The sequence below is a fragment of the Danio aesculapii genome, chromosome 16 (genome assembly GCF_903798145.1).
Source record: "Danio aesculapii chromosome 16, fDanAes4.1, whole genome shotgun sequence".
NCBI lineage: Eukaryota > Metazoa > Chordata > Actinopteri > Cypriniformes > Danionidae > Danio > Danio aesculapii.
The window spans coordinates 13,291,817-13,309,294 of NC_079450.1; the positions used below are offsets into that span (position 1 = coordinate 13,291,817).

General features: G+C 33.8%; 1 protein-coding gene across 4 annotated transcripts in view; it reads left to right on the plus strand.

The window, feature by feature from the left end:
- oxr1a (oxidation resistance 1a) overlaps window positions 1–17,478 on the plus strand; it is a 305,739-nt gene that overhangs the window by 251,530 nt on the left and 36,731 nt on the right. For all 4 annotated transcript variants that reach the window (XM_056474694.1, XM_056474693.1, XM_056474695.1 and 1 more), the window contains 3 exons: window positions 543–695; window positions 3,116–3,297; window positions 9,986–10,542. In XM_056474694.1, coding sequence (XP_056330669.1) covers window positions 543–695; window positions 3,116–3,297; window positions 9,986–10,542 — 892 coding nt within the window. The remainder of the gene's footprint in view (window positions 1–542; window positions 696–3,115; window positions 3,298–9,985; window positions 10,543–17,478) is intronic.

The following is a 17,478-nucleotide window of genomic DNA, read 5'->3' on the forward strand; positions in this document are numbered from 1 at the left end:
TGCAGTCACTTGATTGTCTGTCAATACCTTTGACGTACTGCCAGTCTCTGTCCTGGATTTGTTTTCTTTTGGAAATGTGTGGAGTCTTACAAGCAATGTATCAAAATTTCACAAATTTCCTGAAATAAACTTTGCATTTGGGATAAGCAGGATTCTCCTTCCTCTCTATGCAGTATTGGATGAACACAATATGCAGCCTATTCCTCTTCCTTTTTCTACTTTGAAGAAGTATACTTTGAATTGACTTTGGAATGGACTAATAATTACGCATCGTAATCAATGTGCAAGGTTTGTGTATGTGACAAATTTTTGACAAATGAAAATTTCAGACTTCAGTGTGCAAAGACCTTAAGGATTCTTCTTGCCTTGTGTCAACTGTTCAGGATAATGGTGCCTGATTTTTCAAAGCACATTTTGGGTCCCTTACTACCAATTGAGCATTGTTTTTGAGCCACGGTGTACCTGATTATTGTTTAATGCTTTGATGTTTGTTAGCATCTGCCATTTCTTAATTGATAATCTGTCCCATCTCTGTCTCTCAGGATTCGAATGGTCCTCCTCGCTCCGATGCTCCCGCTCCTCCAATCCTCTCTGCCCTGCGCTCCTCCCGTGTGGTTTCCTCCACCTCAGAGGAAGAAGAAGCACTGACAGAGAAGTTCCTCAAAATCAACTGCAAGTACATCACAGACGGCAAGGTGAGTCAGCGTTTTGACTTTTCTCGTGGCAAAGTTGCACAAAGTTAACTCATGAAGGAGTCCTCAGGTTAGTCATTATCAGGACCCCTGCTTTTTCTGCCATCCTCTGGGGGAAACAAAAGACTGCAAAACAGCGAGGAGCTCCAAGTTTTGCTTAAAGTGTAGGTGTTGAGCTTCTGTCTCCAGTACTGATCTGTTCTCCTTAGTGAATACTCAATGCCTGACGAGTGTAATAATGTTAGCACTGAGTTGATTTTCTTTCACACTGTCAAAACACTCGTGCACTCACATTCACCTTAGCACTTGTAGAGTGAATTTGCAGTTTGTGCTACTGCGTGACCAGTCTGCCGTGATTCACCAACAACAAGTGGTGACCCGTGACCCAGTTACTTTAATTAATTGTTCAAACAACAATTCAGAACTGTTTTAATCATTAACTGAATTAACTCTCTGGCCATACTAAAAGGTTCTTATGTTTTATACACATTTTTTTATTGTGTGCCCACATTCACAAAATATTAACATCAAAATGTATAAATGTGTTACAGAGTGTATCTCATATGCGCTATGTCGCCGTAGCTTACTATGGCGAGGGAGGCGAGCATGAGTATTTACAACACTCTAACTACTTAATATTGCAGAAACCGTGCACAATTTCCCTGCGTGTGTGTTTGCTGGATCAGTCTTTCACTGACACTTACACCAGAAGCCCCTATTTCACTGCGATTGAGAAAATGAAAGTACTCCTTTTCTCTCTCTCTCACTGTGGCCCATTTGACCTGCTGGCATGACTTTTCCTCTCCTCTCTGGATACAGACACAAGCGCGTATCTGCAGAGTTTTCTCCACTATATCTAACATGGATCAGCTGTGATCGCCGCTGCCATTTATCAGTGTTTATCACCGGTGAACAGCGCCTTTCTGTTGAGTGCTTGACCAATCATACGGGTTTAAGAATGAGCTCACAAGGCTCCGTAAGAGAGCGGGATATTTATATTGGTTTATTTGCTATAAATGCTTGTGTTGTTGTTGTACATGTGCTTGTGTTGTGCATGTACTTGAGTTTTTAAAGGTACCGTTTATATATCTGACTGTATTAAAGGACAAAATTGTATTACAAGTAGTGTGTAAATATAAATATATTTACATATTTTAATACAAGAATTATTGTGATGTGAAGAAAATATAAAATTGTGCATGCACTCAAAAAAATGTTTTTTTGCTCGTTCAAACTCATTTAAAATTAGCTGATTCTTGAGATTTCATTGGGACAACTTAATTTTTTTATGTTTAATCCACATAAATTTGTTAAAAGTGTTAAGTTAACTTAATCAATTTGAGTTGGGACAACATGAATAAATTGTATGGAACCCTGCATTTTTTACAGTGTGGAAAGCATCGTCAATCCACCATGATGCACCTAGATATAGAATTGAGCCGAATCGATGGCATGACGATTGTAACTGAACCGTGAGACCTGTGTAGGTCCACACCTCTAATTGACATTGTGTTGAACACAATGCACCGTGTTACATGTGTATTCAGAAAACTGTATATCAGAAATTTAAACTGACAAGCCATCAAAGTACATGCAGATGTTTTGTTTGTTATTGTGGTTGAAAAACAAGGCACAGGCTGTTAAGGCTCCACCCTCTTCTTTAAAGGGGACAGGGAGCAGCAACTCGTTTACATTTAAAGAGAGACACAAAAGCAGTCTGTTTTTGCTAGCGCGTCAGGAGTTTTCCAAGTACGATGCGATCCTGGATTAACATCTATGTTGATCCTAGAACATCATTTTTTGTTTAAAAAATGTAATCCTTACCTATTCCCTACCCCTAAACCCAAACATAACTGTAAATCTTTTCCAAAATCACAGGGGAATAATAGTTGGATAGTAATCATGTAGAAGTGCAAGAAGTCTAGAACTGTAAGCCTAATCTTAACATAAACGGTAAACATATCTCTTAATTCTGATTGGCTGATTGGAATGTTGTTCCAGGATCAACATGGATGTTGATCCAGGAACATGTCCTACTCTGGTTGGTATTTTTTGCTACCAGGCAAAAAGGGTAATTTACAGCATTGTATAATAAACTATCCTTGAGGTATTTTGAGCTGAAACTTCATAGACACATTCTGGGGATACCTGAGAGTTCTGTTTGGTTTACACCAAATGTGGAGCAATGTCTCACTGGCTATAGTTTACTCACGGGATGTTTTCGAATTATTTGAACACTGAATTCTGTGCGTTTACAGCAAACGCGTCTTACATTCTACATCATTCACACTACCTGGTGGAAATTTGTTTGCATAGACTATGTAATCTACATGTGCAATTTTGCTTTTGGTGTGAACCAAGCATTATATTACATCTCAAAAAGATACACATCTGATACACAGCACTCGTGTCTTGTTTCACAGGGTGTTGTTAGTGGGGTGTTGCTGGTGACACCCAACAACATCATGTTTGACCCTCACCGGACGGACCCTCTGGTTCTGGAAAAAGGCTGTGAGGAGTACGGCATCATGTGCCCACTAGAGGAGGTTCAGTCTGCCGCTGTCTACAAAGAGATCATCGACAGCAAGATCCGGGACTCTGTAACGTAAGACCACTCACCACACACAAGCTTGTTTGCATTTATATGTTTTAAAATGTACAGTTAAAGTCAAAATGATTTGCCCTCCTGTGAATATTGTTTTCTTTTTTAATTATTTGCGAAATGATGTTTAACAGAGCAACGAATTTTTCACAGTATTACCTATAACGTTTTTTCTTCTGGAGAAAGTCTTATTTGTTTTATTTCGGCTTAAAGAAAGCATTTTTTTATCAAACGCATTTTAAGGTCAATATTATTAGACCCCTTAAGCAATTTTTGTCTACAGCAGAGATGTCCAAAGTAGGGCCTGCAGGCCAAAGTTGGCTCATTGTAACCTTTAATTTGACCCACCATCCTATCTGAGAAGAGAGGAAGAATGATAGAATTGGGGTGGTTTTATTGCTAAGCTATGAAAAAAGCAAACTGAAATTAAATGTTTCAATTAAATGTTTTAAATGAATCTGAGTTTTTAAAATGTAAATACTAGGGCTTCATGATATTGGCATTTTTTTTAAATTATATTCTGCGATATATATTGCAATATGAATACAGTCTCACTAGATGAGTTGATGAGAATAAATGTAAAGAATCTATCATTTTAGATTTATTAGGAAGATTCTGTGCATGAAATATAATAATCTTCAAGCATAGATAAATTCAATAAAGAAACATATCTGAATGTTTTGAAGTACAAAGTAATTGAATAATCAAATGTAAAATAATACTGCATAGTCTTCTTTTTATAAACAATTCCATAAAAGTAATTGCTATTAATTTTTCAAAGTAACAAACGGTACATTCTTATGCCTGAATGCTTTTCAAACCCTCACAAGTCTCAAAAAAAAATACTTTAATTCAGACTCAACATTGCGTTATTTTAATACTCATACTCGCGATGTGACTATTGCCAATGATCAAATTGCATTATCGATGCTGAAACAATATATTGTGCAGTAAATGCTGTCACTCCTCAATCAAGGCAGAAACTAGTGTAATTCTGTTATAAATTGAATTATTTTGTTTTTACTGTAAGAACTTCATTATAAAATGTAAAAAAAAAAATTGTTGTAGTAGTTAATATAAAGCAATGTTTTCTACTTTTTTTTAATATTATTAGTTAAATTAGGAAATTACTCATGTCAACTATAATTACCTTCCGCTCACTAGCCTCAATTAAGTTTGGCTTTTGGCCCCTCATAAGAAAAAGTTTAGGCAACCCTAGTTTACAGAATAAACCACTATTATACAATGACTTGCCTAATTAACCTTATTAAATTGTACTTTAAGCTGAATGCTTGAATCTTGAAAAAATATTTAGTACAATATTATGTACTGTCATCATGGCAAAGATAAAAGAAATCAGTTACTAAGAATGAGTTATTTAAGCTATTATGTTTAGAAATGTGTTTAGTAAAAGTCTTCTTTCTGTTAAACAGAAATTGGGGAAAAATGTACTGGAGGGCTTATAATTCTGACTTCAACTGTATGTTTCTGGACCGTTAAGAAAACATTGTGCTTTTAAAATATTTAAATCTTCAAACCAAACTATTTCAGATTGCAATGTTTAAATACCATGTGGCCAGCATGCTTCAATAACACGTCCCATAATGGTTGATTAAAACTGTGGTTCCCAAAGTGGGAGTCGGGACCCTCTGGAGAGTTTCGAGAGGGGTCGCTTGGTGATTTCCAAAAATCTTATAGACAGGGTTCATACAGTCATGGAAAACCTGGATAAGTCATGGAATTTTGACATGGCATTTTCCAGGCCTGAAAAAGTTTTGGAAAAACAAAAACCCACAAAGTTTTGTAAAAGTCATGGAAAGCAGATATCTATATACTTGAATAAAGGTTAGTTGTCTTTACTTCTTTTTTTCTTACATTATTAGTGTGGTGTAAGCATTATCTAAATCAATTTGACATAAATATACATTTAAACTGAATAGATTGTTGCTTGTTTTACGATATGCTGTAATAAATTTGAACATGCATTGTTTATCTTTTATCACGCATATGTTGACATTGCATGAAACATCAGGTCATGAAAATGGACTTGAAAGTCTTAAAAAAATCATGGAAAAGTCATGGAATTTAGTAGTAAAAATGTGTATGAACCCTGTATATATTTAAATAAACTATTAGAATTACTATATTTATCCATAACCTACAGTAGATAAAAAATAGTATTTAATAGTTACATAAAAACAACATACAAATAAACAACACACAAATAAAAAGCCAGTTAATATTAAATTAAGTAAATGAATAATGACTTCAAAAAATTATGGGGTTGTTAGACTGTTGCACTTTTTTGTGTTGTCAATATGTTCGTGTTTATATAGTTCCTATTGCACCTTTGTGTGCAATCTTTGTATGTTTATAACCACCTCCAAGGATAGTGGGTGTCGCAAGTCACTGGAATCGTTATTTTGGGGGTTGCAGGCTGAAAAGTTAGGGAACCCCTGGGTTAGAATACAGTTTGAAAGGGCTAAATATATGAAACAAATCAACTCCAATTAGATTTCAACTACCTCTGGGAGTGGTTGAAGGCAGACAAACTTTAAGGGCCCTATCATACACCTGGCGCAATAATGCTTAAGACATGTATGGCGTGATTTGTTGCCATTTTCCGACTAACGCAAACCTTAATTTTCATGTTTTGCACCCCATTGTTTAAATAGCGAATCCATTTGTGCTACTCTTTGAACTCATGGATGTGCTGGTCTATAAAGAAGGTGTGTTAAGGCGCATTGTTGGAAACTGAAATAGACCACACCATTGACCAACTAAAAGCTGGTCTAAAGTCCAGCACAGTGCGCATCAGTTGTGCGCATATGCAGGTCCACATTGCTAAACACATTGCTAAATACACACAGGATGTACAGAAATACACAAATATTTTTACATATAAAGAAAAAATGAAGGATTAAAATGTTACGAAATTATTGTTTTCTACATAAATATAAAAACACTGCTTCCATGCCTTCATGTCGGGGGGCTTTTTTTCAGTTTATTCATGACAATTTGCATTTGTGTAATATTATTATTAGCTGTATTATTTATTATGTGTATATTTATATTTGTTTAATAAAAATAAGTTTAGATTTGTCCACCTGTCGGGTTTTGAAGATGTATGCATCACTGTATGGGGAATAAGAATAGGACGTGTGTTTGGAAATAACTCCGTTTTCACGCTTCGTTATTATTGTTCATTTATTCGTTTGCTGGAAATTAGAACTGAATTTAGAAATAGTTCTGAAACAAATCTTAACAAACATAATGGATGTCAGTGGAGTGGGTTTCCACTATTTTCTTACTCCACAAAAGAAGTAAAGAAGTAAAGAGAAAGTAAAGAGGCCGAATGGAGGAAGCTCATTCTTCATCCTCGCTGCAGGTGGTCTGTTTAACTTTTCTCGCTAGTGAAGCGTTCAGTTTTTTTTCACTTACAAAGTCCACCATGTAAATAGCAAATGCGCCATGGCATGATGCAACTGATTTTTAAATGGAATATGAGATGAGACTTTGATTGGTTTAATGAACGTTATGCTCAAAACACACCCATAACTCATTAAGAGAATAAGCAAAGCCCTGTTATACCATGCGCCAGGCCGCAAAGCATATTTTTCCACCCTTAAAATAGCAAAAGTGTATTCGGACACACCCTTAATGCTTTTGCGCCATGCGCTTTAGACTTTGCACCTAGATTGTTAAAATAGAGCCCTTGATGTTTTGAACCCTGTTTACACCTGTGTTTAGCATCTTACATTTGTAATTGCATCTTCATTCAAACTCAAAACAGGGTCTGAAGCACAAGTTATTTATATCATTTAGAAAAATAGAGCTACAGTGGTTTCCCTGGTTGCAGCTATTATTATTATTAGACTGCACCAGTTTTCAGAAAGGGGCCATTTATTTTACATGGAGTAAGTGGTTTTGAAATGGAATAAATGTTTCTTATTAATACTACAGCATATTCTCATTTTATATATATTTTTTTATAATTAATATTTATGTTTCTCTTATAAGTTTAATTCACTTGAATGGAAACATTGTTATATTGGATTTTACTTAAAACCCACTATTATTTAAAAAATCCATTAAATGCATTAATCAGATTGCCGATTTGAATCATTAATCGAAATCTGATCGAATTTTGTTGCAAATCCAATCAAATTCCTCTGAATTTGTAGAAATCAATAAATCGTAAATACTCTTAATCTAGAAGTGGAACAAAGAACACCAATTTCAATTATAAAAGTGACTTGATTGTGAAAGATTATGAAAAAGCAAAACTGCAGAGGCATTACGTATTAATAATTGGACTCATCTTCCGACGTCTTATCTAGATTGAAGATCTCTCATGTGACAAATCGGTATTTTGTCTGCGGTGAGCATGAGGAACCGTGCTGCTGTATGATTATTTCAGATATCCAGCGTTCGGCTTTATTATAAGGGAAATGGATTTTTACTCTAAGGTTAATGAAGCATGAATTCAACCGCCTACGTCTGAATTACTCAGCCGTTTCGATTTGTAATAAGAAGTTAATGATTTTAGCAGCGTTTCCACCCCCAGATATTTATATCCTCTGTTGGTTTATGAATGATGCTGTGTTTTATTCAGCTCAGAGCTCTGTGTTGGTTGGTTCATCAGTCAGACGAGGTTCATTGCAGGGTCTCGGTTGTGAAGCACAGGCGCTTTTGATGGTGCAGATGTACAGACAGAGGGACCTCCTTTTCATTCACGCACTTTTATGTTGGCTTGTATGCTTATTAATTGCTCCAAGTGGTTTGGATTGTGTACTACTATCCACCTTCCATGTACTTTTATATATATAATTACTAAAGCATCATTCAGACAGACAGACAGACAGACAGACAGACAGACAGACAGACAGACAGACAGACAGACAGACGTCATGTGCTTTTGTGTTCTAGTGTTTCACTTTTTAGCATTACAGACGCTGCTTCTGAAATGACATCACTATATGATTTTTGTGTGTTCTAGACTTTATACTGTGACGCAGTAGCAAAACGGTGCTGGGAAACAGAGCATAATGTAGGCTTAAATTAATGAATTAAATGTAGGCTATGGTCACATATTATGCTACAATGCATGTTAAAGTTGTACACTTGTTCTTTGGAAGTGTATATGTATATGTTGTTGTATTAAGAATTTTAGTTTCTATAAATCATTTAAAATATAATCTTTTTATTTTTTATTTTTAAACAATAATGTTAATTAGAAAAAAACACTGACTGTTAAATAATAATAATAATAATAATAATGTAATAATATTAATAATTGCCTTTAAATGCCACTACTACTGCACAACTACTGCTGCTTTTACTACCAATAATAAGATTATGATGCTTATTATTATTATTATTATTATTATTATTATTATTATTATTATTATTAATAATATTGTTATTATTATTAATAATAATATATTAATCGATAATAATAATAATAACACTAATATTATAGAAATAAGAATATCATTAATAATAAATAATTTGTTAAATAATATTAAAAATAAAATAATATGTATTAAATAATAAAAATTATTATTATTATTATTATTGTTATTATTATTATTATTATTTTGTTAATTATTATTATTATTATTATTATTATTATTTTATTATTATTATTATTAGCAGTATTATTCATTATTTGCATATTTATATTTGTTTTATTAAAAACAAGCTTAGATTTGCCCACCTGTCAGGTTTTGGACTATATACGTAGGACATAGCATGTGTATTTGGATGTAACTCATTATTATTGTTCATTTATCCGTTTGCTTGAAATTAGAACTGAATTTAGAAATAATTTTAAAACAAATCTGTGCACTTAACAAATGAAAATAATTATGTAGGCTAATGGATGTCTGCGTACAACTCGTTTCCTTATCCACGAAAGAGAGTGAAAGTGTAAGTAAAGAATGAGGAGGCACATCTCTCATTCCCGTGCTGTAGATGCTCTGTTTAACTGTTTTCTTGCTAGTAAAGCGTTTAGTTTTTCCACTTACAAAGTCCACCATGTAAATAGCAAATGCGCCATGGCGTGACGCAACTGACTCTTAAAGGGAATGGGAGATGAGACTATGATTGGTTTATTCTCAAAACACACTCATAACTCATTAAGAGAATAAGCTCAACCCTGTTAGCCGCAGTGCAGAGTGGATTTTTCCATCCTTAAAATTGCAAAAGTGGATTTGGACACGCTCTTAATGCTTTTGCGCCCTGCGCTTTAGACTTTGCGCCTAGATCATTAAAATAGAGCCCTTAATGTTATAGTCTTTGTCTTTTGTGCGTTATTTTGTTATGAAATAACTTGATAACTTGTGTGCTGATGACATATGCAGTACTTCTGCACAGATGCATTACTTCTGCACTAAAATAAGTTATTGTTACATTCTCTATATATATATATAGTAGCTTAATAATAGTTTCACAGCTGTTGACCCGGAACTACAACATTGTCTGGTTAAATTCTGTTAATTTTTTATTTTGTTATTTCAGACATTTACAACTATCTGTGCAATAATACACATCCGTGAGACAATATTAGTACTATTACCACATGCGGCCAAACCAAAGCCGCATCACAGAGAAGTAAATGCACACTGAGTTGTGCAATATCATTTTTTAATAAGTTTAATCTCTATCTGTCTCTCCATTTGCACCACAGGGATCTTGAAGCGGTGTTCTCTAGCATCTCTCATCAGACAGACCAGCGTTATGACAGCGCCAGCACTGCCCCACGCAGCACCGAGGGCTCCTTCTCTGAAGACGTCTTCACCGAATCAGAGCTCTCACCCATCCGTGAGGAGCACCAGTCCACAGAAGAGCTCCAGCAGGACGATAAATCATCAGGAGCTTCATCCCAGTCCGTCCAGACCCTCCTCCAGGAGCCTCAGAGCCATACAGAAGAGGAGGACAATGATGGAGAACCAGCCGGAGACACTGCCAAACCCATACAGGATGAACCCACCAGCAGGGACCACCAGCAAACGCCCCACTGCCAGACTGAAGGAGAACCCGCAGCACAGGAGAGCTGCGCTGAGGGGCTTAAACCGACCAGAGATGGAACTCGAGACTCAGAGACAGACGTGGAGGAGCTGAGGAAGATGTGCAAGACTCACACTATGCAACAGGCCAAGGAGCAGAGAGAGAGCGTCCAGCAGGCACAGAGAGAGAGCGAGCAGCAGACCACAGAACAGAGCCAGAGACTGAGCTCTGCTGAGGGTAACACTGCATGCTTTTTACTAATTAAACAGCTTTTAAGTGGGCATATATCTATATATGCAAGGGTGACACAGACATGGACAATCCAAAGACATGCGCTATAGGTTAATTGAATAAGTTAAATTGGCCGAAGTGTATGCGTGTGAATGTAAAAGTGTATGGGTGATTCCCAGTCCTGGGTTGCAGCTGAAAGGGCATCCGCTGTGTAATACATATGCTGGATAAGTTAGTGGTTCATTCCGCTGTGGCGACCCCTGATTAATAAAGGGACTAAGCTGAAGGAAATTGAATGAATGAATATACAGTGTTGGGGAAAGTTACTTTTAAAAGTAATCCATTACAATATTGACAATATCCGTTACTCCCCCAAAAAGTAACTAGTTGCGTTGGTAAGTAAATTGTTACGTTTCTTTTGCGTTACTTACTATTACTTTACTACCAGGCTGAGGCTTAATTTCTTTCAGAACTTGTTTTTCTTTCCTTTCTTTTCCTAATGAGGAGCTCTGCAATTATCAATGCACTGTATAACCTACACCTACATTTACCATTTAAAAAACTCATCAAAATATATTTTAGGATAATGTTATCTGAGAACTTCCTGACCCCAGAGCTGTACATGCCGTATATACAGATTATTGAAAGTTTAAAGCAGTGTGTTTGCTACTTTTGTACTATTTGACTTATTATGAAGTAAAACCACTGTCCATTGAGACAATCCCCTTTTCCTTGATATGTTCAAAATAAGGAACACATTCTCTCATTGACTGCATGATTCATTGTGATGACTTTAATTTATTTTTTAAAAGCTAATTACTTAAACTAAAAAGTCACTCACGTTACATTTTCAAAAAAGTAACTAAAATATTATAACTGAATTTTTTTTAAGTATTTCGTTAGTTGTTACTAAGAAAAGTAATATTATTATGTAACTCGAGTTACTTGTAATGCATTACCCCAACACTTTATATATTAAAATTATTTGCCCTTCCGTGAGTTGTTTTTTCAAATATTTTCCAAATCATGTTTTGAGGAATTTTTCACAGTACTTCCTATGATATTTTTTCTTCTGGAGAAAGTCTTAATTGTTTTATTTCGACTAGAATGAAAGCTGTTTAAATTTATTTTTTTTAAACCATTTTAAGGTCAATATTTTTAGCCCCCTTAAGCAAGACCAAACCATTGTTATACAAAGACTTGTCTAATTATCCTAACTTGTCTAATTCACCTAGTTAAGCCTTTAAATGTCACTTTAAGCTGAATACTAGTGTCTAGCAAAATATCTATTAAAATATTATGCTCTGTCATCATGGCAAAGACAAAAGAAAATTGTTATAGAAATTAAAACTATTACGTTTAAAAATGTGTTGAAAAAATCTCTCCGTTTAACAACTCTTAAGAAATATTTAAAAAATAATTCAAATTTTATAGGTTAATAATTGTTTCTTCAACAATAAATAAGTAAATAAATTAATTTTTATTGCTTTTTCTAATTATTTATATACAAGGATAGCAAGGGTGATATAAATATATTGTGTTAAACATTTTTACTTTTATTTCCTTGTTTTTCCTTTATTATTATTATTCATTCATTAATTTTCTTTTCGGCTTAGTCTCTTTATTAATCTTGGGTCGCCACAGCGGAATGAACCGCCAACTTATCCAGTACATGTTTTACACAGCGCATGCCCTACCAGCTGCAACCCATCACTGGGAAACATCTATACACTCTCATTCACTCAAAATTAATTTATTTAATTTTACTGATTTCATTTTTAATTTAATTTGACTAATTTCAATTTTTTAAAGTAACAAATGGTAAAAATACACGTATACAAGAGGGGAAAAAAAGAGAAATGTAAAAGTATTGTGTGCATTAAGGCTAACATTCACACACACACTATGGTCAATTTAGCTTACCCTATTCGCCTGTACCACATGTCTTTGTGGACTGTGGGGGAAACCGGAGCACTTGGAGGAAACCCATGCAAACACAGGGAGAACATGCAAACTCCACACAGAAATGCCAACTGACCCAGCCAAGGCTCGAACCAGCACATTATTATTATTATTATTATTATTATTATTATTATTATTATTATTATTATTATTATTATTATTATATCTATATGTATGTAATATCTCATTTAAATAAAATATCTTAGAAGTAATGTATATTGATGCATAATTAATAAATAAAAAATAATAAATAAATAAATAAATAAATAAAATAATAAATAAAAATAATCATATGAATGTACTGTCAAATATTATTCTAAAGTGTTTCAGTAAATGAATACATTAATTATTCTATCTGTTGACATTATATTAATATTAGTAATAGTAATATTAGCAATAATAGTAGTATATCAATATGTATGTAATAAAAATAAAATATTAAATAAAATATCTTAGAAATAATGTTTTGTGTATTTATTAAGAAAGATAAAAATAATCATATAATTTTACTCTGTAAATTATCATTCTAAAATATACCAAGTAAACTAATACATTAATTATTCTTTCCCCTGGCGTTATTATTATTGTTGTTGTTGTTAATAATAATGTTAATAATAATAATAATAACTATTATTATTATTATTATTATTATTATTATTATTATTATTATTATTATTATTATTCAAAAACAGCAACAACAAGCAAAGAAAATGTGTATGTATGTATGTGTGTGTGAAACTGAAACTACTTATTTAGTGTCATTATAAGGAACACTGGTGACATTACAGCACAGCGCTCCAACATTCCTCTATCAAAGTCAGCTTTTGTGCTGGTGTTAGTCTGTGCTGAAGCATGCTGGGAAACGCTGATAACCTTGTGTTGTGTGTCTGTGTTGATGGCGAGACGAGTGAGCGTTTCACCTGTTATCACCTGAGGGAGCACAGAGGCGCTTTAGCATGGCTTTTACACGCCGCTTTGATCCTTCAGCAGCAGCAGCCACTCTCTGACGCTCAGATAAGCTGGAGACCATCAAACATTACAACACAAACAACAAACACCTCTAACTCTGGGGTAGCTGCAATGATGTAAAAAAAAAAATGATTAACTACAACTAATGGGATTGATCACAAGAGGCATTGGATTATTGGATCTGTTAGCATGCATATATTTTATTTTATGACACATTATTTATTATGAAAGATGTCTGTTTATTGATTAGTTTAGCAAATGTGAATCTTAAAGTATTTCATTTTTAATTAATTTTTGTATTTATTTATATATATTTATTTTATTTTATTTGTTTATTTATTTTATTAATTATATTTATTTTGATTTTATTTATTTATTTTTATTTTAAGTATATACACTGTACCTTTTTAAATGGCTTGGTAAATAGTAAAAACGCTGCAAATATGTTATTAATAATACCAAACACAATCTGTAAAATTGTAAAAACAAATTCATTTTTATATATATTTTTATCATTAATTTTTCATAATTTTTATTTATTTCATAATATAATTTATTCTGTTAATAGCACAGCAGATTTTTTTTGTCTTAAATTAAAGTCTTTTGGGTCACATATCCTTCAAAAATTATACTATTATGATAATCGTTTGATCAAGAAACATTTCTGATTAAAATTAAGGCTAAATCCATCTTGATATTTCAAAATATAACTTATTCTGTTGATGGCACAGCAGAATTTCTCAAGTGTTTAGGGTCACATATCCTTCAAAAATTGTTCTATTGTGATATTTTCTGATCAAGAAACATTTCTGATTCATATCAATGCTAAAAACAGCTTAATATTCTAGTGGTAACCATGTTAATATAAAGTTGAAAATACTTTGTATCGTTATTTTAGTTTGTTTGAATAAATTAGATTTTGATCAGTAAAATTTATTTAATTTAATTGTACTGATTATAATTTTACAATTGGTAACAAATGGTAAAAATACACATTTGCAAGAGGGAAAAAAAGAGAAATGTATTGTGTGCATTAAGGCTAACGTGAATTTTATGCAAGTAATTTAAGTAATATTAAAGTCAATTTGAAGTAATAATTTAATAAATGTTAATTTAACAAAACCCTTAATGAGGTAAATGTGTGTGTGTGTGTGTGTGTGTGTGTGTGTGTGTGTGTGTGTGTGTGTGTGTGTGTGTGTGTGTGTGTGTGTGTGTGTGTGTGTGTGTGTGTGTGTGTGTGTGTGTGTGTGTGTGTGTGTGTGTGTGTGTGTATATATATATATGTATATATAATAATTGAAAACAAAATATCTTTATTTTTTCTTGCCTTGTTGGTACAAAATAATAATAATAATTAATAATAACCCAAGGCCATAGCCAGGGTGGGTTCTGGAGATTCAGACCCACCTCTCACTGTCAAAGGTCCAGAATTTGTCCCATGCATGAGCTCATTTCTAGTGTTTTGACTGCTATTCCATAGTAAGTATGAAAATAAACCTTTAAAGAAGGCTTTAAGACCAAGCGGAATCGTGTGTATCTGTCGCTTCAGCACAGCTGAGGAAAGTTGAATGTGCTGGCCTGTTTGTTATTTAAATTAATGATATTTAAATGGCAATATGCTAGTTTTTAATGTAAAACTTTAACAGATTCCTATTCTTTTCCTAATTATATTTGATATTTGAAAAAATAACCATTGTTTTCGTATATCTTCATTCTAAATCTTTAGGAAATGTTTTGGTACATTAAAAAATGTGGTTATGAGGACCATCCAACAAGCTAAGCCAGCAAAAGTAGTGCTTAAAATGTCACTAAAATGTAACCTATTTAAACCTCATAATTAAATAGAAAATGAGGCGAATAACTGCAAAATGGTCCACATTTTTTAAGATAAAAGAGCCACCCCTTTCACCAGGCAGGCCATAGGCCTGTAACCTATGGAAAAAAGGTCAACCAGGCAGTTACGATGCCTGTTAAATGGTTACTGTAAACAAAGCCTTGTTTAAAGAATCTAGTCTCGCACTGAACTCATTAAAGCCATAATCTAAAGAACAGATTGATAATCATACTCATATTTAGTGATATTTAGACACAGTATAATACTCACACGAGACTCCAGAGCTCTGTGATCAGTACGTTCACCAGGCAGCATAGTCTTATAATGGAAAGCAGATAATGAAATGTTCATTTTTAGATTCTCACTTGTATATTTTTATCATTATTCCTCCATTTGTCATAGTTGTAGACGTGCTGAGCACTCTCTGTATGCCCTACGGTGCTCCTCATCCCTGTGTATGAGTCATCTTCTGATAGTTATTCAACACTAACGGCTGATCCGCTTTCACAATGAGCCCAGGAGGGGGCTGAAAGCTTGATATATCATAAGGAATTCAATCAGGAAGATTCCTTCATCTGGTTGGATAAAAGACTTGAACAAATATGCATCTGCAGCCTGCTGACATCACCTGAACGAGTGAACATGTGACCACAAAACTAATTTCATTAATGCTTAATCAGTTCAGAAAGTGCAGTAATGATGAGAGTGTGGAAGATGTGATGTATTTTATAAACGTTAGGGAAATGGGGTCAGAAATCTGGCATTTTGTGTTTTGTGCAGGTTCCAAAAGGCTTTAGTTTTTTTTTAAATCTGCTTGATATCTCAAAAAAGCTCCAAAGAAATATCATAAAAATAGTCCATATGACTCATATTGCAACAAAACATTGCAGCAGTGTTTATTATCTTTCTCTTTAATATGATGGTGAGCATATTACATTACTTCCAATGTTTTTATATCAGAGTAATTATATGTACTATTGCCTATAAATGCACCCCTTCCCCAAAACATATTCATCACAGTGTCAATACATTCACAAAGCACTAGATAAAAAAATAAAACCTGTTATGGCTGATTTATAAGCCTTTATATCTTGTTAAGACGAGTTAAATGCCCTTACTAGTCTGTTGTCATTTTGTCATGTTAGCATGCACAGTGGGTAGCACATTCGTCTCCGCAAGAAGGTCGCTGGTTAGAGCCTCAGCTAGATCAGTTGGCATTTCTGTGTGGAGTTTGCATGTTCTCCCCATGTTGGCGTGGGTTTCCTATAGGTGCTTCGGATTCCCCCACAAGTCCAAAGACATGCGCTATAGGTGAATTTAGTAGGCTAAATTGTCCGTAATGTATGTGTGTGAATGAGTGTGTGGATGTTTTCCAGAGATGGGTTGCAGCTGGAAGGGCATCCGCTACGTAGAACGTGCTGGATAAGTTGGCGGTTCACTCCGCTGTGGTGCCCCCAGATTAATAAAGGGACTAAGCCGAAAAGAAAATGAATGAATAAGTTTAAACCAGTACTAAAACTATGCTAGCAACTAAACATGCTTAAAAAACAACATTTAAACATGCTATCTTGTTTGCAACTTTTCATAAAACGTTAGAAATGTGTTAACAGCATGTTAAATCTTGGCAAACCATGTTAAACTATTAGCAGTGTGATAAAAGATCAACTCTCTAAAGCATAAACAAGCTAGTAGCATGTTAAAAATGTCAAATAGCTTAGTTATAAAACATGACAAGCTATCTCCTAGCAAATGCGTTAACAAATCTATTTAGAACTAGTTTAATGTCCTCACTAGTCTGTTGTCATGATATTTCACTATTTAAGTGAATACATTTGAGCGCTTATACATTTAACCAGTACTAAAACAATGCTAGCAACTAAACATACTTAAAAAAACAATAAAACATGCTAGCTTGTTTGCAACTTGTCATAAAATGATATAAATGTTGAATCTTGGTAAAAACATGTTAAAATGATAGCTGTGTGATAAAGGATCAACTTTCTAAAACATAAACATGCTAGTAGCATGTTAAATATGTTATATAGCTTAGTTATAAAACATGACAAGCAATCTCCTAGCAAACGCGTTAACTAGTTAGAACTAATGTCCTCACTAGTCTGTTGTCATGATATTTTAGAAATTTGAGCCCTTATATTTTTAAACTAGTACTAAAACCA